We start from the raw sequence: 27,294 nt of genomic DNA, 5'->3' as shown, positions 1-27,294 counted from the left end.
TGTCCTTTTGTCTGTCTTTCTCCATCTTCAATTAGTGATACCAGGTCTTGTCTATCTATCTTTTCCATATGGTTCACTCTTGTACTTCTTTATTAAATCTCATATCTCCCATCTATCCTTCAAGATTAGTAGTTCCATTTCCTGTAGTCTATCTTCATAAGGAAGGTCCTTTATTTCTGGCACCAACTTTGTGGCTGTCCTTTGGATTCTCTCTAGATTCCTGATGTCCTTTTGTATGTGTGTTGACCTCACCAATGCTGCATGTGCAAATCTAGGTCTTATCATTGTGGTTATGATCTTTTTCATCATACTCTTGTCCAATTAGTTAAATGCCACCCTAATATTTGATAGTGTCTTGTATGTTGAAGCAAAGAACCCCATTTATGTCTTTCTGGAGTCAGTGTGTCTTGTATAATCACTCCAAGGTCCTTCTCTTCCTTCTACTTCATTATAATCTCTTCTCCCATTTTGTACTCCCATATCTTCTACTACTTTTACCCATTTCCAGATAACAGATATGGAAATGAGAAAAATGATAAGAGACACCTAATCAAGGTGGAACACAGTTACTAGTGGTGTACCACAGTGCTTGGTACTGGCACCAATTATGTTGAAAGTATATGTTAACAATACAAGAGGGTTTGAGTAGCTACATAAATTTGTTTGCAGACAATGCAAAACTTTTGAGAGTAATAAGGAACACTGGGGACTGTATGGAACTCCAGAAGGATATTGGCAAGATAAAGGAATGGAGCCAAAAGTGGAAATTAGTATTTAATACCTGGAAATGCCATGCAATGGAAATGGGTAAAAGTAATAGAAGACCTACATGGGAATACAAAATAGGAGAAGAGAGCATAATGAAAAGGTGTGAAGAGATTGACCTTGGAGTGATTATGCAAGACCTCTTGACTCCAGAAAGACACATAAATGGGCTATTTGCTTCAACATACAAGACAGTAAGATCAGGGTGGCATTCAATTACATGGATAAGAGTATGATGAAAAGACCATAACCACTATGATAAGACCTATACTAGAAAAATATATATATATATATATATATATATATATATATATATATATATATATATATATATATATATATATATATATATATATATATATATATATATATATATATATATATATATATATATATATATATATATATATATATATATATATATATATATATATATATATATTTACATACAGCAGTGGTATGGTCACCATACAGGCAAAACGATATCAAGAAACTAGTAAGAATCCAAAGGACAAAGATGGTCCCTGAAATAAAAGATCTTCCCTATGAAGAAAGATTGAAGGAGATGGAACTACCAACTTTGAAAGATAGATGGGAAAGAGGAGACCTAATAACAATGTATAAGTTAGTAAACCATATGGAAAAGATAGACAAGACCTGGTATCAATGATGGAGCATGGAGATAGACAAACAAGAGGGCATTCCAAGAAGATCATAAAAAGTCAGTGTCTGAGGAACATTAAGAAGTTCAGTTTTCCACATAGGACAGTGGTCATCTGGAACAGATTGAGTGAATAGATTGTAACAGCAGAAAGTATGTACAAATTTAAGAAAAGGTTGGATAAATGTAGATATGGAGACAGATCACTATGAACTCACTCAAATCCTGTGATATGCAACTAGGTAAATTCTCTCTCTCTCTCTCTCTCTCTCTCTCTCTCTCTCTCTCTCTCTCTCTCTCTCTCTCTCTCTCTCTCTCTCTCTCTCTCTCTCTCTCTATATATATATATATATATATATATATATATATATATATATATATATATATATATATATATATATATATATATATATATATATTCATTAAAAGCTCAAGTCGTCATTATTCCTTATCTGATGGGTCTTTGTGTGGTGGGTGTTGCTGCTGCTGTTGGGTGGCTACTTTGTCTAATTGTGTCTCATGAGTGGGTGGCAGGCAGGCTGTTGCACAAACACCTTTTGTGTATAAGAAAGTGTGGCCCTTCAGTCTGTGCTTATTGTTAAGTTGTGTGTGCATGTGTATACATGTCTGGTGTGGCGTTGTGTTCTTTGGTGTGGTATCTATGAGTGTGTGTATCTGTATTTGTGTTAGGTGTGTGTATGTGGTGTGATGTAATGTGGTGCGGATTAGGGATATTTGTGTGGTGTGTTTCACTGTTTGTTTGATCTGCTGCAGTCTCTGACGAGACAGCCAGACGTTACCCTACGGAACGAGCTCAGAGCTCATTATTTCCGATCTTCAGATAGGTCTGAGACCAGGCACACACCACACACCGGGACAACAAGGTCGTTGTACAACTCTTCGATTTACATCCCGTACCTACTCACTGCTAGGTGAACAGGGGCTACACGTGAAAGGAGACACACCTAAATATCTCCACCCCGCCGGGGAATCGAACCCTGGTCCTCTGGCTTGTGAAGCCAGCGCTCTAACCACTGAACCACATGGTGTGTGTGTGTGTGTGTGTGTGTGTGTGTGTGTGTGTGTGTGTGTGTGAGAGAGAGAGAGAGAGAGAGAGAGAGAGAGAGAGAGAGAGAGAGAGAGAGAGAGAGAGAGAGAGAGAGAGAGAGAGATTCAACTACAGTCGACTACTGGTCACCCAGCCAGCTGTTCCATTATGAAAAGGACATATCATATCCTTTAAAGTTTAAAAGAAAAATTAATTCTCAAATGTGTCTTTCTCAGAACTTTTTGTCTAATGCATGGGTTTCTTACTTCTGTTACTATCCTCTTTTTCTCTCATATCTTTTTCTTCTTAATTACTTATACTCTTTTTTTTCTTCACCACATTCTTCTTTTATAAAGTTTAATTGGAAATGAAGAGAGCAGAGAAAAGGAGAAATTCAAGCGTATCCTTTGTATGACCACTTACATGGTACATATATTTCATCTAAGGAGAGCAGAAGAATCTAACACTTCTTTCCTATCCAGGCTACTGAATGCTGGGCTGGACCACGTTGTATTCATGGTGATCCTGGCTGCCCTTATCATCAAGTATGTGATGTTTGAGTCCCATGGTCAGTTGGAGGAGAGTCTAATTCACGATAGCCTCAACCACCAGCGGGACAGCTTCTCCAATATCTCAGTCAAAGGTCAGTGAGAGATGTGTAAAGGTAAAGAAATATCAAATATTTACCAAACTGCATGTATGGTCAATGGAGCTAACAATGTGAACAACATAAATAAAAGTAATAATAATAATAATGATGATAATAATAATAATAATAATAATAATCAAAATGATAACAATGATGGTAATAATGATACACCCTCCTCAAGTTTCTTTCTATCTGAGTTTCACTATCCTCGAGTTTGGCTCTTAGTCCCAAATTCTTACCATCCAAAGTTTCACATATTATCGCCATGAGTTTCACCCTGCTTTGATACATATCAGTTGTGTTTACCCTAGCATTAGCTTCACACTTGTTGCTTCAAGACTCCAGTGAGATCCTCCATATCTGTAGCTCTGACAGTGTCATACCCACTGTTGTTTAACACATTCCCTGCGATACAACCCACCAGTGGGTCATTAGTTACTATCCACTGTTGTGATGCAACCCACCAGTGGGTCATTAGTTACTATCCACTGTTGTGATGCAACCCACCAGTGGGTCATTAGTTACTATCCACTGTTGTGATGCAACCCACCAGTGGGTCATTAGTTACTATCCACTGTTGTGATGCAACCCACCAGTGGGTCATCAGTTACTATCCACTGTTGTGATGTAACCCACCAGTGGGTCATTAGTTACTATACACTGTTGTGATGCAACCCACCAGTGGGTCATTAGTTACTATACACTGTTGTGATGCAACCCACCAGTGAGTCATCAGTTACTATCCACTGTTGTGATGCAACCCACCAGTGGGTCATCAGTTACTATCCACTGTTGTGATGCAACCCACCAGTGGGTCATTAGTTACTATACACTGTAGTGATGCAACCCACCAGTGGGTCATTAGTTACTATACACTTGTGATGCAACCCACCAGTGGGTCATTAGTTACTATACACTGTTGTGATGCAACCCACTGGTGGGTCATCAGTTACTATCCACTATTGCGATGCAACCCACCAGTGGGTTGTCAGTTACTATCCACTGTTGAGATGCAACCCACTGGTGGGTCGTACAACAGTTCTTACATATATCACATTTTAATCTTAGTATAAATATAAATAGTATTACAGTGGTACCATGGAGTATGAACGTTTTTGAGTACGAACAATTTGGATTATGAATTTTTTTTTTTTTTTTTTTTTTTTTGCATTGGAGGACGAACTTTGCTTTGGAGTGCGAACAATAACAAATGCGGTCAACAGATTGCACGCAGCACTGCACAATCAGCTGACTGCATGCTGGGGCACCATGGTGCCTCAGTGCCTCAGGAGTGTTGTTTGCAGTTGTTTGATTGTTGTTTTGTAGTGCCTGGGATAATAATATTAAGTTTTTTGGTTATTAAGATCATTGTCTAGCGTAGCAGCACACGTGGTCATGAGACATACAGACAGACGTATGGAAGATTCTAGAAGATCCGAGGGGAAGAGAGAGTATCCAGCTCATGAATTAAAAGCCTTAACCCTTATAGCCTGTCAGGCACGATTGTGGTTCTTATGTTAGAGCCTTTCAGGCATGATCTTGACGCTTTTCAGAAGCCACGCTCCTTTATGCCGCACAGTTTGTTTATGCTTGAGGCTATCTGTCATATATCAAGGCCTGTCATTGGCCCAATGTCTTCAAGATGGTGGACACTTATCCAATCATGTATCAGCTTTTACAAGGATATGTTTGTGGAGGTGTGAGGACGCCAAGCATGAGGAGGGTGAAAGCACTTATGTCAGTATGCTGTATTTTTTTTTTTTTTTTTTATGTATTTTGTGGTGAGATATAAGATATGCATGTATTTTCATGGATAATTAAGCAGTTCAGAAACATATGACGCATGAGAATATTGGAATCATTATTTTTATCTCGTTATTAGTTTAGATAAGAGTGAGTAGTGCTGACTTGATGGAGTCGGCTGAGGAGGATGTGTTGACGCTTGTTTCTGACCACGAAGTTGAATTTTCATATTACAATTTACTTGCTTCCCTGATTTATTTTTCATAATGAATACAGTATATCAAAGAAAAACTTATTGGCTTATATAAGAGTGTGTGGTGCTGGCTTGATGGAGTCACATGAGGAGGATGTGGTGATGCTTGTTTTTGACCATGAGAAGTTGAATTTTCATTACACTTAACCCTCTGTTATAGTGCCCTTCCGTTATCGCGTTTTGGCGTTATCGCACACTTATGAAAATCTGCAAAATTAAGTTTTAGCGCATCTGGAAAGTCGTTATCGCGCACCCGTAGTAGTAGTAGTAGTAGTAGTAGTAGTAGTAGTAGTAGTACCCATATCCCAACCACACACCGACGAATGTTTAGATAGGGGAGGTGGAGGGGTAGAAAGATGATCATGAGGAGGAGGAGGAGCCAGCAGCCAATCATCACTGTGTATTCACGTCACGTGATTTGAATAAGGGAACTGATTGGTTCCAGTCACTCTGCTCACCACCACCACCACCATCACGCCTCAGTCTCACATGTGGTATTCTGTTGTTCAGAGCTGGTTTTCATTCATTTCAGACTCAAAAGTTAATAAGCTACTTCAGTATTAATGGTAGTAGATTTAGGGAAACAAATTTTTAGGAAAATTTTTGGGTTGAGGCACCAATTTATTTATTTCCTATTTATTCTTCACCTGTTATTGTGTTTTCCACTATCACACGTTTTTTTAGGCACCAATTTCGCGTGATAACTGAGGGTTAGGTGTATATTACATTTTGCTTACTTTCCTGCTTTATTTTCCTATCATCTATAGTTATAGCATAATAGTAGTAGTAGTATATATAGTAATAGTATGCAAAAAGTAAGAAATTAAATGAAAAATTTAATTTTTTTGGTCTTGGGAGGTGGTTTGGAACGAATTATAATTTCTTCCATAAGAATACATATATTTTGATGCTTTGGAGTAAGAACATTTTGAAGTAAGAACAAAATTTTGAATGGATTAAGTTCGTATTCCAAGGGACCATTGTATATAGTAAATTTTCAATACACAGTATGTGTAGAAGGACATAATGAACACTGATTTATATATACAGTCAACCCTCTGGAACTCCCTCCCTGCATCTGTATTTCCAAATTCCTACAACTTGTCTTCTTTTAAGAGGGAGGTATTGAGGCATTTGCTCCCCTAATTCTGGCTGACGGTTTTGGCACTTTTTGTACTCTTTGGAGAGCCAGCGCTCAAGTGGGCTTTTTTCTAACTTTCTTTTTTTGCCCTTGGCTGGCCCTCTTCCCTATGTAAAAAAAAATCACGACTTCAGCTATCACGTTTTATTCCTATCACGCACCCATGAAAAGCTGCTAAAATTTCATTATCGTGACCTCAGATGCCTGCTATCACGCGCCCAGCCATGACGTCATGGGATATCTGAGCGCTCATTGGCCAAAACCACCTTCCCGCCAAGATCAATTCGCTATCGCTGTTATGGCGCGGCTATTTCAGCCCCAATTGGGCGTGATAGCCGAGGGTTAAGTGTAATATTAAGATTCTTTTGTTTTTAGTGTTATAAAGATTATGTGAAAAATAGTCTTCTTGTTTCCATATTTTCGTTCCAGTACATGTAGAAAAACTATATTATCTTGCTTTTTTTTTCTTAAGAACATAAACTTTATTTCTATAACAAATCATTGAAACACAATTGGACTTTCTTTGACAAGCTTCAATGATTTTTCTTTTTTAATATTTTTTATATATTCCTGATATTATTTTGACAATTTGTAAAAGAAAGCTGCCATTGGTGACCGTTTTGAACTGCATATATAAATAAACATAAGTAAAGAAACGAAACAATTAATTGAAAAAATGGGTTATAAAAATCAACTGAAAAATGTTTTTTTCTTTTTTCTAATACATGTAAGAAAACTATTATTTTACATTTTTCTTCAGAAGAACATAAAACTCTTCCATAACAAATATTTTAAACTGAGATATCACAATTGGCCTTTCCTTGATAAGCTTCAATAATTTTCTTTATTGATCTTTTCATAATTTCACAATTTTCCTGATATAAGAACATAAGAAAAAGAGGGAAGCTGCAAGAGGCTGCCAGGCCTACATGTGGCAGTCCCTGTGTGCTTAAAGCTACCTAATTCCACATCCATGAACTTATCTAACCTTCTTTTAAAGTTCCCTATTGACTCAGCCCTGAGTACATGACCACTGAGACCATTCCACTCATCATCCACTCTTTGAAAACCAGTTTCTTCCCATTTCTCTCCTAAACATGAATTTTTCAAGTTTAAACTCATTATTTCTGGTTCTGTCCCCATTACTGGTTCTGAGAACTTCATTCATGTCCCCTTTGTTAAAACCCTTATACCACTTGAATACTTCTATCAGGTCTCATCTTAACCTACGTCTCTCTAAGGCAGTGGTTCTTAACCTTTTTTGGCAGCGACCCAAAATCTTGCATAAATCAACCATCGTGACCCAAGCCTACATAGATATACAAATTGTCCTCCACTTTGCTCCCTCCTATACACCCTCCACCTCCGCCAACGATTAAGTTTAAAAGGCAGATGTCTTGTTGGGAGTGGGAGATTCTTTACACTTCAAATAAATTTACTGCTTTGGAGTTTTCATTTAATCATGGTCTGCTTAGAATCCTAAAACAATGCATCATGAATTTTAATTATTACAATATAATTATAATATATTTGTAATGGGAAAATAATTATTTTCTGCAAACCCTTAGCGACCCAACTTGGCTTGGTGACCCAACTTTGGGTCTCGACCCAGGGGTTAAGAACCACTGCTCTAAGGAATGCAGACTGAGTTTTTATCAGTCTTGTTTCATAGGGAATATCCCTCATTCCTTGTATCTTTTTGGTCTCTTTTGCACTGACTCCAAGTGAGCTATATCCTTCCTATAATGTGGGGACCAGAATTGTACTGCATAGTCAAGATGTGGCTTGACCAACACCAAGTGTAATTTTAGTATTACTTCAGGACTTCTGCTCTTGACACTTCTAAAATTTCATCCCAATACTCTTTTTGCCTTATTCCTGGCCTCAGTACATTGCTTCATTGTACCGAGACCAGAGCTATCTATGATTCCTAAATCTTTCTCATACTTAGAACTTCCTAGTGCCTCATTATCTATCATTTACCCATTGCTTGGATTATCTCTACCTATGGTCAGTACCCTGCACTTGTTAATACTGAACTACATTTGCCATTTATTTGTCCATTCTTTTATCCTATCCAAGTCTGCCTGCAAGGTCATGGCATCTGAATCAGACCTAATTAATCTACCTTTCTTTGTGTCATCTGCAAATTTACTAATGTCACTGCTAATTTCACAATCCAAGTCATTAATATGTACTGAAATAATAATGGCCCTAAAACTGAGCCCTGTGGCACCCCACTAACTACTTCCCCCCACTCGGAATTAGATCCATTAATTACTACCCTCTGGATTAAAACTACGTTTTAATCCAGCCTAATATTCAACCCTCTATATTGTGCACTCTAACCTTTTTTAAAAGCCTCTGGTGAGGTACCTTGTTAAAGGGTTTACTGAAATCTAAGTATAGAATGTCATAAATTATCACCCTTATCTGCCACCTCATAAACCTTACTATGAATACTCAACAAGTTTGTAAGACACGACTTTCCCTTCGTAAATCCACGTTGTGTTTGATTTATCAAGCCGTGTTTGTCCAGGTGCTCCCTAATGTTTTTTGCTATTATTGATTTCATTAATTTACCCACAATTGAAGTTAAGCTGACAAACCTGTAATTAGACGTTGGGGTTTTATCTCCCCCTCTTAAATATGGGAACCACAGCTTTCCTCCACATTATTGGTACCTCACCTGACTCCAGTGATATCCTAAAAACTACCATTAATGGCTCGCTGATGACCTTGCATTCCTTTAGAACCCTTGAATATACAGGCAACCCCTCCTTAACGAAGGGGTTACGTTCCTAAACAAAAAACCTTCGTTAAGCAAACCGATTATAACAAGTTTAACCCCTGACTTGAACTTCCATTGAGAGTAAACAAAGCGAGAGTGAATCATAGTACTGAAAGGTTTAATGAAAGTAAAAATTATGAAGTTAAACATTTACGCATTTTAATTTAAGTCATTATAATGTACACTAATGTATGTATGTACTTAACTTTATAATGTTGATGATCTTAAATTTATGAAGGGAGGGAGAGTGAAACGGGAAAGACACTAACCGGCAACCTGTGGAATGTAAACAAAGGGCGCATCATTGTATCACATACAAAACTTATGTAACACATTCCCACAAGGCTTTCCATTTTATCCATTGTGGAGTCACAAGTTCAGGTGGTTCTTTTAGCTTGCAAGGAAGATACGGTCTCACTTCGAGAGTAAGAAACTTCCTGGTCTTCTTAGCAACGCTAGGCTACATTGCAGGGCGTTTTGGTGGTAAGTTGAGCGAGGGAAGACGAGGTGCTTCTGACGCTGTTATTGTTTTGAACAGGGGGAGTGAGTGGTGCACGTGTTGTCCATGAGAGGCGCTGGTGTATTCAAAAGCTGTCGGCTTGCATGATACGGTGGGGCTTTTAAACTTGGAAAAAATTACCTGGATAAAACTTCGTTAAAGCGAATTTGGTGTTCGTTAACCCCTTCAATACGGTGACGCCTATGTAGGCGTCATGAAGCCCCAGTAGCATATACGGTGACGCCTACGTAGGCGTCATATTTCTTTTCTGAGCTTTCTTCTGTTCAGTTGTCCCGTATAGTGTGTTGGATACCAGCTACACATGCCGTATGCTGTCCTTGAAATCCTAGTGCTCCTCCCACTATCCTTGTCTCCACCAATCACTAAAGATAAGCTACATGCATCCCGCCTTGTGTCTAAAATTACCCAATGGCAGAGAGAGCTGCGGTGGCGAGTGGACGTGTTGTGTGTGCGCTCCGTTTTTGGCTGTGGTTTTTATAGTTAGCGAGTGGTGTTTGTGCTTGGTGTCTGTGTGTGGTGCTTTTGAGTGTTAGTGAAGTGAAAGTGTGTACTGCAAGTGTTAGATTAGAGTGAAATAGTGGTTAGAATCAGTGTTTGTGAGTTAAAAGTATTTTTGTAGAGTGAGGAGACTAGGCTTGTAACTGTCAAGTTGACCTTGAAAGAGGATTAGTTGACCTCACTTAGGCCCCCCCACCACCGCGGTTCCCCACCCGCCGTCACCAAGTATTTTTATTTGTTTGTGAGTTAACAGATTGTGTTAGTATGGCGGTAGCTACTGAGGTATATCAGAGTGTGATTGAGTGCGTGAAAGAGAGTGTTGAGATGGGATTGGGAGAGTTTGTTGTGTGTGAGATGTGTGGGCATGACAGGAAGGTCGTTGACTTTTCTGAGTGTATGGTGTGTAGGCTCAAGAGCGAGAATTTAGTTCTTTCTCTTGAGCACCGAGAATTACGAGAGGAAATCAGAAAGCTAAGTGAGGGGAAAAGTGTGAACGAAGTTCTCATCTTTGAGTTGAAGGAGGAGGTTAAGAGGCTTGGGGAGGCAGTGGAAAAAATTAGGCAGGAGATCAGTGTTAGGCCGAAGGTTGGACCTTCTGAGGGCAACAGGGTGGCTTGGCCCTCTGTCGGGAAGAGCAGAGTGGGGAAGAGGGAGCAGGCGAGCCAGACTGGGAAAGATAGTAGTCAGGATGGGCAGAGATGGCAGGTTGCGAGGGAAGGAAAGCGGAGGCAGTTAGGAGGATAGGACTAAACCTGTTGAGTGTGAAAATAGGTTCGGTTTGTTGGAGGGGGAAGGGGAGAGTGAAAGTGAGAGTGGAGTGAATGAAGTGGTTGTGGTGAGTGAAAGGAGAAAGAAGGGGGTAGAGGAGAGGAGGAGGATGGTTGTGCCTAGCACACCTCAGGTGTGTGTGGTGGGTGACTCTCAGGTTAGGTATTTAGATAGCACTTTCTGTGGGAAAGACAGGGATAGGAGGACGAACGTGTGTATGCCTGGTGCAGGTGTGAAGGCAGTGAGTGAGGAGGTGCAGAAGAGGGTTGGGGGATGGAGAGGAGGGTGTAGTAGTTTTGCACGTAGGTGGGAACGATGTCAGAGCAGGTGGGTCGGAGGAGTTAGTGGCAAGATTTCGGGAAATGTTAGGCAAGATAAGGGAGAGTGGTAGGAGGTGTGTAGTGTCAGGAATCTTGCCTCGTGTGTATGTTAGCAGGAATGGTTGTCTAGAGCCATTGGTGTGAATGATCGGGTAAAAGGGATGTGTAAGGATGTGGGTGTCAGCTTTGTGGATGTATGGGATAGGTTCTATGGGCGAAGGGATTTGTATGCTAGGGATGGTGTGCATCTGAGTAGGAAGGGTGTGGATGTGCTGAGTGGATGTCTGGAGGGGAGTTGGGATGGAGTGTAGGGGTGAGGTAGCAAATGCATTCCAGAAGAAAGATGCTAGACATAAATTAGATAGGATAAACAGAGATAGTGAAAAGATTAGGAAAGATTTCCAGGTGCAAATAGGAGAGAATAAGATTAGGATTCCAAATAAGGAGACAGCATCTAGGAAGGTAGCAGGACTTAAATGTTTTTATGTAAATGCCAGGAGTCTTAGGAACAAGAAGGACGAGTTATCTAGTTATATAGTTGAGGAGGACTTAGATGTTGTATGTGTCACAGAGGCATGGGTAAATGAGGAAAAGTTTAGGAAAATAGGAAAGAATATGAAGTAGATGGATACATTATGTATTTACACCAGAGAATTGGTAGGATAGGTGGAGGAGTAGTTATTTATGTAAAAATCCTTCATTTCCAGTCAGGTTAATGGTATTAAGGTAGATAACAGAGTAGAGTCCTTATGGCTGGATGTTAGAGTAAACAAAAGTAAGGTTATTAGAGTAGGAGCTTTTATAGACCACCTAACCAGTCAGCAGATGTAGACAACCTTATGGTAGATGAGATAAATAGGGGTGTACTAGTCAGACAATTATCTTAGGGATTTTAATCTTAAGTCAGTAAACTGGGAGAGGATGGTAGGAGATGCTAGTGAAAATAAGTTTATGGAAAGTTTTCAGGATAACTATTTAGTGCAGATGGTAGATAAACCTACTAGGGGGAGGAAGGTTTTAGACATAGTACTAACAAATATTGAGCATTGTTTAAAGGAAGTTGAGGTAGGAGAGACTTTAGCAAACAGTGACCATCATATAATTAGATTTATCATTAATTCCAGTAGGGATAATATAGTGAATAAGACTAGAGTCCCAAACTATCAGAAAGGCAATTATGGTAGGTTACGTCAGTTATTAGGAGAGGTAAACTGGGAAGATAGTTTTGGAAATAAAACTGCACAGGAGATGTGGGATATTTTTAAGGTTGTAGTAAAGGGTATAGTGATGCAGTGTATCCCTTACAAAGATATAAGGCAGAGAAACAGGAAGCCATTATGGTGGACTCATGAGATAGGTAGCCAGATCAGAGAGAAGAAGAGGGCATACAGAGAGTTGCAGAAAAGTGGGAAGATGTAGATTTGATTAGGTACAGACAGGTCAGAGATGATTTGAGTAAGGTTATAAAAAAGTAAAAGGCAGGCAGAGATAAAACTAGCTAGAGCTGGGAGTAAAGATCCCAAAAATTATATAGTTATTACAAGGTCAGTGATAAAAGAAATAAGGATAGGATTGGACCACTCAGAAAAGATGGTGTAGTAGTGGATCAAAATGAAGACATAGTAGAATTATTGAATGAACAATTTTCTTCAGTATTTACTAGGAAAGAATAGGAAATCCTGTTACAAACAGTGCGACGAGTAGTTTAAGAGCTTTAGAAAATATTGATATAAAACCGGGAATTATTAGGAAATTTATTCTTGAACTAGACGATAGGAAAGCTAGTGGTCCTGATGAGCTACATGCCAGAGTACTTAGGAGGGTGTAGACAGTATTTCTGAAGCACTTAAGTTAATCTTTGAAAGATCACTTAGGTTTGCTGAGATACCACAGGACTGGAAGTTAGCTAATGTTACTCCAATATTTAAAAAAGGTAGGAAGGATGATGCGAATAATTATAGACCGATCAGTTTAACTAGTATAGTATGTAAGATACTAGAGAAAATCATTAAGGGTAGTATTTGGGAGCATTTAAATGAGAATAGATTAATTAGAGATACCCAACATGGCTTTAGATCAGGAGGTCCTGTCTTACAAATTTGCTCGATATCTTAGAATATATTACCAAGGAGTTAGATGATGGAAATAGCATAGATGTTATATATCTAGATTTTAGCAAGGCGTTTGATAAGGTACCGCATAGGAGGCTAGTGTACAAATTGAGACTACATGGGATAGGGGTAGGTTAGTTGATTGGATTAGTGAATGGCTTTCTGATAGGAAACAGAGAGTAGTATTAAATGGGGCAATGTCTGAGTGGAAGGAAGTGATTAGTGGGTACCCCAAGGATCAGTGCTAGGACCTCTTCTTTTCTTGGTGTACATTAATGATTTAGATATAGGAATTAGTAGCAAAGTATCAAAGTTTGCAGATGATACTAAGATAGCATGTGCAGTACAGGGTGAAAAGGACAATTACAGAATACAACGAGACCTGGACAGGCTGATAGCATGGGCAGACAGGTGGCAGATGGAGTTTAATTCTAAAAGTGTCAGGTTATGCATTTAGGTAAAGACAACACAAACTTTAACTATGAGATGGAGGGATGTTGGCTAGAGGCAGTAGAGGAAGGAAAGGATTTAGGAGTAGTGATAGACAGGACTATGAAATTTTCAAAGCAATGTTTAGAAGCAAGAAATAGGGCAAATAGGATCCTGGGTTTTATAAATAGAAATGTTAGTTATAAAAGTAAGGAAGTGGTGCGTAGCTTATATAATTCCTATGTTAGGCCCCATTTAGAGTATTGCATACAGGCCTGGTCACCCCACTATAGGCAGGATATCAACATGTTAGAAGCAGTTCAGAGAAGAGCAACTAGGATGATACCAGCATTAAAGTGCCTGGAGTATAGAGATAGATTAAAGGAATTAAACATGTTTTCATTTGAGAGGAGATGTATAAGAGGATATGATAGAGTTATTTAAAATGTTCTCAGATACAAACTACATAGATGTGAGATCTTTCTTTACCTTAGAGGAGGGAAGTAGGACTAGAAATCATGGCAGGAAGATTAGAAAGCAAGGCTGCAGGTTAGATATAAGAAAATATTTCTTTAGTCATAGGGTGGTAGACTTCTGGAATGCATTGCCAGAGACGGTTGTAAATAGCACTAGTTTGACAATGTTTAAAACAGATTAGATAAGCACTTAAATTTATTAGATTTATAATTATGTATAGCGCTGCATGATAGTTTTATAAGAAATTTACTATAGTTAAACAAGACATGATCCCCATGTATGGGGATTACAGATTGTAGAGGAATTCGATGCAGGACTTAGCCCTGTTAATGGGCCAAATATTTAGAATTAGTATATAATGTATTGTGTACTTGTAAGTGTATCTTTAAGTACTGATGACGAGGTCGCTGTGCGACTGATACAGGATAACCTAGATGGGCCCTGGTGGCCCTTTGTTATCCTATTATTTATGTTATGTTATGTTCTCTCTCTCTCTCTCTCTCTCTCTCTCTCTCTCTCTCTCTCTCTCTCTCTCTCTCTCTCTCTCTCTCTCTCTCTCTCTCTCTCTCTCTCTCTCTTTTTTTATCTTTTTTTTGAAAGATAAGTTACATGTGTTGTAACATTGTGAAAACACACACACACACACACACACACACACACACACACACACACAACTGTAAGGAAGTAGATTGGGAAAATTATGAAAGTGGTATGGGGGAAGATGCCTGGGGAGATAGATTCCTGAACCTAATGATAGATAATTTGATGGTCCAAAGAGTAAAGGAAAACACAAGATTCAGAGGAAACGATGAGCCGGCAAGATTAGACCTAGTTTTTACAAGGGATATACCAATTAACGATGATATAAGATACAAGTGCCCATTGGGAAAGAGTGACCATGTAATATTAGAAATGGATATAGAAGAAGGAAAGGAAGATAGAAATGAATCATACAAAGGAGACCGATTAAATTACAGAAAGGCTGATGTTGAGAATCTCAAGAACTATTTTAAAAACGTAAACTGGGAGGAGATGGAAAACTCATTAACGGTTCAAGAGAAATATAACTTATTTTTGGAAATATACAAAACTGGGGTCAGGGAATATGTTCAAATATAGACCCAAAGAAGAAGGAAAGAAAGATTGGTTTAATGCAAGATGTGCTAGGGCAAAGGAGAAACGAGATGGAGCATGGAAAAGGTGGAGAAGAAACAGAAATCCAGAAAATAAGGAAAACTTCAAAACAGCAAGAAATGAATATGCTAAGGTGAGAAAGGAAGAAGAAAAGAACTATGAAAAGAACATTGTCGAAAAATGTAAGGAACAACCAAAATTGTTCTACAGATTCATAAATGGAAAAATAAGACAAAAAGAAACAATAGAAAGGTTAAAAGGAGAAAACGGAATGGTGGAAGACCCAAAAATTATGGCAGAACTGTTAAATAGTAAATTTCATGAGGTCTTTACTAAGGAATCCAAATTTGAAAGACCACAGGGTAATAGAGAGACTGTCTATATGAAAGAGATTAAAGTAACCAAGCTTGAAATAAAAAGTTGATGACGGAATTGGATGAGGAAAAGGCAATGGGACCGGATGAAGTCTCAGGCAGAATACTGAAAGAATGTAGGGAAGAACTAGCAAGTCAATATACAACATCATTAAATGCTCAATAGAAAATGGAACAGTGCCAGTGGAGTGGAAAAGAGCTGAGGTGGTTCCCATATATAAGAGCGGAAGGAAGGAAGAACCTTTAAATTACAGACCGGTATCACTAACTAGTGTAATATGCAAGATGTGTGAAAAGTAATAAAGAAGCAATGGATTGAGTTTCTTGAAGACAACAAAATATTATCAAATAGCCAATTTGGTTTTAGAAAAGGTTGGTCATGTGACAAATTTATTGAGTTTCTACTCTAGAATAGTTGATAAAGTACAAGAGAGAGAGGATGGGTTGACTGTATTTATTTAGATCTAAAAAGGCTTTTGATAAAGTCCCACATGAAAGATTACTATGGAAGTTAGAGGAGAAGGGTGGCTTAAAAGGAAGCACATTGAGATGGATGAAGAATTACTTAAGGGGGAGAGAAATAAGGACGATAGTTAAAGATATGAAGTCCAAGTGGAGAACAGTAGACAGCAGAGTGCCACAGGGTCAGTATTGGCACCAGTACTTTTCTCGTATATATAAATGACATGCCAGAGGGAGTGAACAGCTACATAAATCTGTTTATGGACGATGCGAAACTGTGCAGAGTCATTAAACAAAAGAGGATTGTGAAATATTACAGGAAGACTTAAACAAGATCTGGAAATGGAGCAAAAATGGGAGATGGAATTCAATGTGGACAAAAGCCATGTCATGGAAATGGGAAAAGTGAAAGACGACAAGTGGGAATCTATAAGATGGGAGATGGAGTAGAACTAGAAAAGTAAAAAGGAAAAGGACTTGGGAGTGACAATGGAAGAAAATAATCAACCGTAAGCCATATTGATAGAATTTTCAGAGAGACGATAATTTGCTAAGGAATATTGGAGTAGCATTTCACTATATGGACAAGGAAATGATGAAGAAATTGATAAGTACTAAAATAAGACCTAGATTTAAATATGCAGGAGTTGTGTGGACTCTACAAAAAGAAACACATAAGAAAATTAGAGAGACTACAAAAATGGCTACATGAATGGTTCCAGAATTTAAAGGGATGGCATATGAGGAGAGACTAAAGGCAATGGATCTACCAACCTTGGAGCAGAGAAGAGAGAGAGGGGATCTGATACAAGTTTATAAATTGATTAACGGAATGGATGAAGTGGATAATGAGAAACTGATCCTGAGAGAAGAATATGACTTTAGAAGCACAAGATCGCATAGTAAGAAACTAAGGAAGGGACGATGTCTGAGAGATGTTAAAAAATTTAGTTTCTCGCAAAGATGTGTTGAGACTTGGAACAGTTTGAGTGAGGAAGTGGTGTCAGCAAAGAGTGTACATAGTTTTAAAGAAAAATTGGATAAGTGTAGATATGGAGACGGGACCACACGAGCATAAAGCCCAGGCCCTGTAAAACTACAACTAGGTAAATATAACTAGGTAAATACACACACACACACACACACACACACACACACACACACACACACACACACACACACACACACACACACACACACACACACACACACACACACACACACACACACACACACACACACACACACACACACACACACACACACACACACACACACACTGTGTGCTGAGAGAGGAGGTCTCCAGCTGACAGGAAGAAAGAAAATACCTATGGTATTACAGGGCCCGGTAACTCTAAGTTTTGTGTCCGTAAATGTCCTACTGTCTCTTAGTGTTGAAAGTGAGTGATATGGAGAGTGATCCTGAGAGGAGTGTGGACGGTGATCGCTCTGGCCGTAATCAGCTGACAACAACAAAAATGGCGTCCAGGCAAACTAGAGACTTTGAAGGTTTTATTACTACGCCAAAAGGACTGCAGAAACTTGACTTGGATGCAAGAATCCAGGCGCTGGAGAGTAAGTTCCTAAGCATTTTGTCAATAGAAAAAAAAACTGGATAGAGTTCTAGCCGAGAATGATTCATTTAAAAAAGAGATCTACTTGTTAATGCTAGAGAATAAAGAGCTGTTGAAGGAAAAAGTAGAGATGGAGAAAAAAAACCAACAACTAAGGAAACAATGCGAAGAAATGAAGGCTAAACTCATGGAAATGGAGATAAAAATATCCGAAGGGGACTTGAAGAAAGAGGAATGTCTTAAACTAATTGACACTAAGATGAAAGAAGTGAATCATGAACATCTGGAGGTGCAAAGGTCGTTTAGGGAGATAGTAAAAAAGCAGGAAGAGGAAAATAAAGGGATTACAGAGGAAATGGTAAAGGCACTAAAGGAAAATGAGTATGTGGTGAGAGATATCGCTGAAAAGAAAAAATGTGTGATCATAATAGGATTGCGGGAGGAAACTAACAGGAACTGGCAGGACAGGAGGGATAAGGAAAATGACAAGATTAAGTCTTTACTGAACAATATCTCTGTGGAAGAAGAGGACCTATATGCTGAGGTAGAAGAAAGTGTGAGATTGGGAGCTTTTGAGGAAGGCAAGAATAGACCATTAAAATTGAAATTAAAGTCTCAGGTGGCAGCGGAGGCCTTGTTTAGGAGGGCTTGGAAACAAGGACTCTGAGGAAACCAAAACAATTTACATAAGAAGAAATATGTCACAAGATGAGAGAATGAAGATGAAGGAGCTAGTATCTGAAGTGAAGGAAAGGAGAGTCTGGAATGACGAAAGAACAGAGGAGGAAAAGATCAAGTTTTTTTGGAGGATGAGAAATGGAAGGCTAAAGAAGTGGTGGATAAAACAGATGGAATAGGCATTACATGGAAGAACGAGACTAGGAATGGAATAAAAGTGACTTACACGAACATAGATGGATTTCTGTCTAAGAGGCTAGAATGTATGGATTACCTAAGAAATAACGAACCGGACATAATGTGTGTAGTGGAAACAAAGCTAAGGCCCGAAATAAAGCTAGACTGGTTTGTTGTAAAACACTACAAAGTATGGAGAAATGATAGAAAAAATAAAGGAGGTAGTGGTATAATGGTTCTTACTAAGGATGATCTGATAGTGAAGGAGGTGAACTATAGTAAGAGAAATGAGGAAGTGATAAGTATGCTTATAACAGATGGCAAGAGGGACATTAATATTATAACAGTATACATACCACCCAGAACCAGTGCTTGGGAATATGAACAGTACCAAATGGTGATGAGAAATACTCAAGACAGAATGAAGCAAGAACTCAACAGAAAGGATAAAGTGATGATAGTCGGAGACTTTAATTGCAAAGAAATAGTGTGGGAAGACTACGAAGTGGTGAAAAGTGGTGAGTGGGCAGAAGAATTGTTAAAGGTAGCAACAAATAACTTGATGGCACAGTGGGTGAGATCACCAACAAGGTGCAGGGGACAAGATGTTGCAGCAAGGTTGGATTTGGTATTTACCAGGGGAATCTCTCTAAAAGAGGAAATTGAACATGAAAGTCCCTTGGGGAAAAGCGATCATGATGTCCTAAGCTTTGAGCTGGATACAGAATTAAGCACGAATAAGATTGTGGAACGCAGGGAGGAAAAATTAAATTATACTAGGGCAAATTATAACCATATAAGGGAGTTCTTTAATGAAATTGACTGGTCCGTGGTATACCAGGAAAGAGATATGCAATTGAAATACGATAAATTTATGGATTTGTATAACTCTGCTGTGAAAAGTTTGTGCCATATTACAGGAAGAGGACTTTAAATAATAAACAGTGGTTTAATAGAAATTGTGAAGAAGCAAAAAGAACAAAGAAAAGGCATGGAAGAAACTTAAGAAAACAGTGATGTATTATCAAGGGAAGGCTACAAAACAGCAAGGAATAGATATGTTGAAGTAAGGAGAACAGCACAGAAGGAATATGAACAGAGGGTGGTGGAAAACTGTGATAGTGACCCAAAATGTTTTACAAATTCATAAATGGAAAACTAAATAAAAGGAGGCAATAGAAAAGGTAAAAACGGGAAGAAGTATATGAAGATGCTGGAGAGATAGCTGAAATTTTGAACGACAATCTTTGCAAAGTGTTTACAAAGGAGGAGCATTTTATGGGAGGAAGGCCTACGGAAATAAAGCAAATGCAGGACATCATGGTTACTAAGGAAGATGTAAGGAAAATTATAAGCAATCTGGATAGTAATAAATCAATGGGGCCTGATGGCATATCTGGGAGGTTGCTAAAAGAATGTAAGGATCAATTGTTGAACCCCATATTTGATATTGTGGATACCTCCATACGAACAGGATTAGTCCCGAAAGAGTGGAAAAGAGCTGACATTGTGCCTATATATAAGAATGGTAGTAGAATGGAACCGCTAAATTATAGACCAGTATCGTTGACTAGTATATTGTGCAAGGTATGTGAAGAAGTAATTAAAGCTAAGTGGAGTGAGTATCTAGAAAGTGAAAACATTCTGAGTGAAAGGCAGTTTGGTTTCAGAAAAGGAAGATCGTGTGTATCCAATTTATTATGTTTTTATTCAAGAGTGACTGACATACTACAACATAGAGAGGGATGGGTGGATGCTATCTACCTGGACTTGAGAAAGGCCTTTGATAAAGTACCACACAATAGACTGATGTGGAAACTAAAGATGACTGGAGGAGTAAATGATAAACTAGCAAAATGGATGGAAAATTACTTAATGGGAAGAGAAATGAGAACAGTGGTGAGAGGAAAGAAGTCCGAGTGGAAGAAGGTAACCAGTGGAGTTCCACAAGGGTCAGTGCTTGGTCCCATCATGTTTTTGATTTATGTTAATGATATGCCAGTAGGAATTGACAGTTATATGAACATGTTTGCAGACGATACTAAAATTATGAGGAGAGTAAAGAATGTGGAAGATTGTAACAAGTTACAGGAAGATCTTGATAAAATATATGAGTGGAGTAAAGAGTGGCAGATGGAATTTAATATAGACAAGACCCATGTTATGAAAATGGGAAGAAGTAGATACAGACCAAACTGGGATTACAGACTGGGTGATGAGAAAATTAAAGAGACCAATGAGGAGAAAGACTTAGGAGTAACTGTGCAAAACACTTTGTCACCGGAGAAACACATTAACAAGATTTTTTGGAAAACATACAACATGCTTCAAAATATTGGCCTTGCATTCCACTACCTAGATGAAGGAATGATGAAGAAGATATTATGCACCTTAATAAGACCCCAGCTAGAATATGCAGCATGTGTCTGGTCACCATATGAAGAAAAATGTGAAGAAGGTAGAAAGGGTACAAAGGCTGGCAACAAGGATGGTACCAGGACTCAGGGAGTTAGACTATGAGGAAAGACTGAGGAAGCTGGGGCTGACCACATTAGAAGAGAGAAGAACAAGAGGAGACATGATAACTATGTATAAATTGGTGAACAAGATTGACATACTGGATAGAGAGTTGATAAAGGTGACCACAAGTAATTATCTCCGAGGACATGGAAAAAAGCTAATAAAGGACATGTCTAAATGACGTGAGAAAATACAGTTTCCCGCATCATAGCATTGATAAGTGGAATAAACTGAGCAGTCATGTCATTGATGCGGTGTGTGTCAATCAGATGAAAGAGAGATATGACAGGAATGGACAAGGAGACAGGACACAGAGAGCTTAGCTCGGGCCCTGTAATACACAAATAGGTAAATACAAATAGGTAAATACACACACACACACACACACACACACACAGTGGTGAAGGTTATTAAATCAAATGAGACATTGGTGAGGGAAACTGTAGACAAAAAGAGATGTGTGGTGATATTTGGTGTGGAGGAGGATAAGACACCGAGTAAAATGGAGAGAGAGAAAAACATAAAAAAGGTGATAAATAATATCATTAATGTGGTGCAGGAGGAGGGAAAAGACCTAGTACAAGAAATAGAGGACTTCCATAGAATTGGAAAGTTCACAAGAGAAGGTATGAGGCCAATAAGAATCAAACTTAAGTCACAAAAGGATGTAGATGAATTGGTGGAGAAGTCATGGAGGCTAGCCCAGCAGGAAACAACAAGGAAGATTTGGTTGAGAAGAGATCTCAGTGAAAAGGAAAGAGAAATGTTAAATGAGTTGAGAAAGGAGGCTCTGAAAAAAAATGAAGAGAGGACAGAAGAGGAGAAGAAAGAGTTTTTCTGGAGAATCTTGGATATGAGACTGAGGAAGTGGTTCATAACCCAGAAAAGTACAGCAAGAAAGGACTAAAGAAACTTACGTATGAGCGGAATGTAATGTATTCCAACATAAATGGAGTGATATCGGGATTTTAGAACTCAACGATTACTTGAGGGACAAGAACCCAGATATTGTGGGTCTTACTGAAACAAAACTGAGAGAGGAGAAGACCTGATGATGGTTGGAGAAGGAAATATAATGTTTGGAAAAGAAATAGAGTAGGTAAGATGGGAGGAGGAGTGATGTTGCTGGTTAAAAAGATATAAAGGTGGATCAAGTGAAAGAAGGTATGGGAAAGGCAGAAGTGCTAAAGATCAGAGCAGAAACTAATGAAGGAAAAAGAGGCACTACATAGTGGTGTACGTACCACCTAAGACAAATGCATGGTCAGTACAGGAATATGAAGAAATGATAAGTGATACAGGAACATGTCTGGAAGAAATGTTGGGTGGCTGTGAACGAACTATAATGATGGGAGATTTTAATTGTAAAGAGGTGTGTTGGGAGGACTGGTCAATGGAAGGATCAGAGACAACATGGGGAAATACACTATTGACACTGGCAATGGAAAATGTGTTAACTCAGTGGGTCAAAGAAGATACTAGGTTTGGAGGAGAGGGAGCATCGTCAAGACTGGACTTGGTCTTTAGTACAGAGCCAATGGTCATTGAGGAGATGAGGGTGGAGTGCCCTTTAGCAAAGAGTGATCATGCAGTTTTGGAGTTCAAGGTGATAGATGAAGAGAAATCTAGAAGAAATGAAGAATATAAAGTGGGAAGATGGAATTATGCCAAGACAGATTTTGGAAACCTAAAGAAATTCTTTCAAGAGACAAATTGGATGAAATTCAAGAGTGCTAAGGAGCAAATGAAAAGTGGAAGGAATTTATAAAAATATACAAAGAAGGTGAGAAAAATTTGTACCAATAAGACAACATAGAGAAGTTGGAAAGCAGGACTGGTTTAACGATAGATGTGAAAAGGCTAGAACAAGAAAAGAGGATGCATGGAAGAGGTGGAGAAGGAAAAGACGGATTAAGCAGTGGGAAAGTTACAAAAGAGCAAGAAATGAATATGTGTTGATTAGAAGAGAAGAAAGAAAGAAACAAGAAAAGGATATAATTGATAAATGTAAAGACCAACCAAGGCTTTTTACAGACATGTGAACAACAACATCAAAAATAGAGAAAGTATTGAAAGTTTAGAAGTAAATGGAGTATGCAGTGAAGATCCCAGGAAATGGCAGAGGCTATGAATGGATGCTTTCGGAAGGTATTCACAAAGGAGACTGCTTTTGACAAACCACTGGTAATGGAACAGAAAGGGATTATGAAGGAGTTTCAAGTAACTGTGGAGGAGATCAAGAATATGATGGGGAGTTTAGAAGTGAGAAAAGCTGTGGGACCTGATGGGGTATCAGGATGGATTTTAAGAGAATGCAGGAGCAACTGGCAGAAAAAGTTTGTGAAGTAATTGATGCCTCATTAAGGGAAGGTGTAGTGCCCCAAGACTGGAAAAGAGCTAACATTGTCCCAATCTATAAATCAGGTAACAAGAGAGACCCATTGAACTATAGACCAGTGTCACTTACAAGTGTGGTAGCTAAGATGTGTGAGAGGGTGGTGAAGAATAGATGGACAGACTTCTTGGAGAAAAATGACATACTTTGTGAGTGTCAATTTGGTTTTAGAAAAGGGCGTTCATGCACGACAAACCTGATATGTTACTATTCGAGGGTGATAGATGTAATACAGGAAAGAGATGGTTGGGCTGATGGAATATATCTGGATTTAAAAAAGGCCTTTGATAAGGTACCACACCGGAGACTGATCTGGAAACTTGAAATGGTAGGAGGAGTGCATGGCAGTTTACTAAAATGGATGGAAGACTTTTGGTAGGAAGAGAAATGAGAACAATAATTAAGGACAGACCATCAGAATGGGGCTTGGTGGAGAGTGGAGTTCCACAGGGATCAGTGTTGGCACCAGTAATGTTCGCGGTCTACATAAATGACATGGTGGATGGGGTGTCCAGTTATGTGAGCCTATTTGCAGACGATGCAAAATTGTTAAGAAAAGTGAGATGTGACAAAGATTGCGAACTACTCCAGGAAGACTTGGACAGAATATGGAAATGGAGCTGTACATGGCAAATGGAGTTCAACACGACAAAATGCAAGAAAATAGAGTTTGGCAAGAGTGAAAGAAGAATCAGGAGTATGTACAAGATAGGAAATGAAGACATAAAACCAGTCATGAAGAAAAGACCTTGGGGTGACAATTACCAATGACCTATCGCCAGAGAGACATATAAACAAAATAATTGGAGAAGTATTGAACTTATTGAGGAACATAAGAGTGGCGTCAGATATTTAGATGAAGAAATGATGAAGAAAATAATTACTGCAATGATAAGACCGAGGCTTGAATATGCAACAATACAGTGGGCTCGAACTTAAAGAAACACATAAGGAAACTAGAGAAAGTACAGAGGGCTGCAACAAAATGGTGCCTGACTTAAGAGATTTGACTTATGAAGACAGACTGAAAAGAATGCAACTTCCGACCCTGGAAAACAGAAGAGAAAGGGGAGACCTGATAGCAATATACAGAGTGATGATTGGCATGGAAAAATGGATAGGGAAGATCTGTGTATGTGGAATGAAAGAATGTCGAGAGGGCATGGGAAAAACTAAAATGGCCACTTATAGGAGAGATGTGAAAAATATAGCTTCCTCATAGAAGGGTGGAAGCATGGAATAGTTTAGATGTGGAAGTGGTCAACGCAAGGAATATTCATGATTTTAAGAAAAGCTGGACATTAATAGATATGGAGACGGGACAACACGAGCATAGCTCTTTTCCCGTATGTTACAATTAGGTAAATACACACACACACACACACACAAATACAAAAACAACAAATTTTCTAATCTCTCTCTCTCTCTCTCTCTCTCTCTCTCTCTCTCTCTCTCTCTCTCTCTCTCTCTCTCTCTCTCTCTCTCTCTCTCTCTCTCTCTCTTCTCCAAGAGAGAAGCGTCCACTTTCCTCTTCGAAGGCGATATAGTGACTAAAAGATAACAGCATAATACACAAAGATGACAAGTATGACGAGCTTGCACGAGATTCCCGTGCTCGGGCGCGTGGCACTACCACCCGTATATCATACAGGTGGGCTTTTTTAACATCCGGCGCGAAGGGATTAAACGAGCAGATGGTAGTAAAAGGAAACCTTCGTTGTAGCGAAATTTTGTTGTGTGAACCTTCTTTAAGCGGGGGTTGCCTGTATTTCATCAGGTCCTGGTGACTTGAATTTCTTTAGTTTATCTATCTCCTGTTCTACCATCACCTTAGTTATATGAATAACTGCCAACTGTTCACTATCCTCTTTCCTAAATATCTGCTTGCTGTCTGGGATTTCCTGTGTGTTCTCTTAGGTGAAGACAGTTCAAAAGTACTCATTCATAATTCTACTCATCTCTTACTCAGAACTAACCATCTCCCCATTTGCTGTCCTGAAGGGACCTATTTCTTCTCTGCTTTTCATCTTGTATAACCGAAAGAATCCCTTTGGGTCTGTCTTTGCTTGGCTAGCTATCCTCAATTCATATTCCCTCTTAGCTCTCCTCATTAACCTTTTAACTGTTCTTACTAATTCATGGTATAATGGCCTTAAAGCCTCACCTCCTGCCTTTAGCCTCTCATATATATTTTCTTCATTTGGCCTATGCATCGCTTTAATTTGTCTGTCATCCACTTAGAGTCATTGCCTTGTGATTTTATTGTTTTATATGGAATGTTAGCTATCTGACCATCATGTATTTTATTTAGAAAGTGGTTATACATCTCACCAACCCTCAGCTGACCGGGATTCCTTTCATGTCCTAATCCAGATCCCACCACTGCCTCTCTCTCTCTCTCTCTCTCTCTCTCTCTCTCTCTCTCTCTCTCTCTCTCTCTCTCTCTCTCTCTCTCTCTCTCTCTCTCTCTCTCTCTCTCACTCTGACTTCGCACCTCACCCCCCTTCTGTGATCCTGCCTTCCTTCTGCCTGTATACTGGACCTTACCTGATTATCTCTGCCTGTCCCTTGCCAGTCTACTGCTTGTAAATACCCCTTAATCCCTCAAAATTAGCATTCTTGAAGTCAAGTACTTTCCTATTGTTCTTTTTTCTAAAAGTTTCGTGCCATTTCGGTGTATACTGTATTTCTTTGTGATCACTGTTACCTAGCAGGCCACTAACCTTCACCTGCATAACTGCCTCCTCCCTGTTTGTCAGAACTAAATCTAGAATATTATTTCCCCGAATGGGTTATAAAATGACTTGCTTTGAAAAATTATCCTGAATGATCCTCAGAAATTCTTCTGCTTCCCTGTTACTCACCATCAAGCTCTCATCAACATTTCTATAGTCAAAATAGCCTACCACGCATAACTTACTGTACCTGGCTGCTCTATTTATTTCCTCCCATAGGGAAAAGTTTATTTGGCTTGAAGCATTAGGTGGCCTGTACACTAAACCCATTACTACTAATTGAGACCCATTCTTAATATCTACCCATAGAGAGACTATGTTTTACTGTCTGTCTTAATGTTGCTGTTTATGCAACATTGCAGTGTGTCCTTAATGTACAAGGCCACTCCTCCCTCCCTTCTGTTTCCCCTATCCTTATGAAAAAGTGTATAACCATCAATTTTTACCTCCTGATCAAATACCTTCCCTGACATATCTAACCAGGTTTTTGTACATCCAATTATATCAAAATTTTCAACACAAGCTGCTCCTCTCAGCAAATTTATCTTATTCAAAATACTCCAACAGTTTATGTAATACACACTTAAACTATTCTTTGCATTTACTAAGGTGGTTACTTTTCTAGATTTGACTATTCTCTCATCTCTATGGATCACTGAAGTCCCTTCCCTCTCAAAAATGCCAGAGTGCATTTAACTCACCTTCAAGTGTTCCAGCCAAAACATGAACACCTTGGCATGATAAATGCACTCCATCCCTGGCATACAAGGTGTCTTTGCCATAAAAGAGGTCCCAGTTATCGATGAATGCCCATCTATTACTTCTGCAGTGATCCGCAAGTCTGCAATTCATTGCAATAGCCCTGGACAGCCATCATCTCCCAGTCCTCTCTTTGGCAACACACTGCATACCACAGGGGTTGCATCCTTATTTCTAATTTTAGCCAAAGTCTCCTTAAATCTCCTAAACTGCTCCTCACTCCTTACCTTACAAAGGTCATTTCCCCCCACACTGAGGAAAACAATGTGAATTGAAAGAAGTATTCTTCTCCTTTTTAGTTTTTGTTTCATT

The 27,294-nt window shown here is 38.9% G+C and overlaps 1 protein-coding gene across 1 annotated transcript in view; it reads left to right on the top strand.

The window, feature by feature from the left end:
* Positions 1–27,294, top strand: part of LOC123509823 (3-hydroxy-3-methylglutaryl-coenzyme A reductase-like) — a 217,752-nt gene that overhangs the window by 120,940 nt on the left and 69,518 nt on the right. The window contains exon 9 of the mRNA XM_045264392.1: positions 2,957–3,117. Within this exon, the coding sequence (XP_045120327.1) occupies positions 2,957–3,117 (161 nt within the window). The remainder of the gene's footprint in view (positions 1–2,956; positions 3,118–27,294) is intronic.

The sequence above is a fragment of the Portunus trituberculatus genome, chromosome 27 (genome assembly GCF_017591435.1).
Source record: "Portunus trituberculatus isolate SZX2019 chromosome 27, ASM1759143v1, whole genome shotgun sequence".
Taxonomy (NCBI): Eukaryota; Metazoa; Arthropoda; class Malacostraca; order Decapoda; family Portunidae; genus Portunus; species Portunus trituberculatus.
The sequence above is the reverse complement of the archived record's forward strand: the minus strand, read 5'-3'. Positions and strand labels throughout refer to the sequence as shown.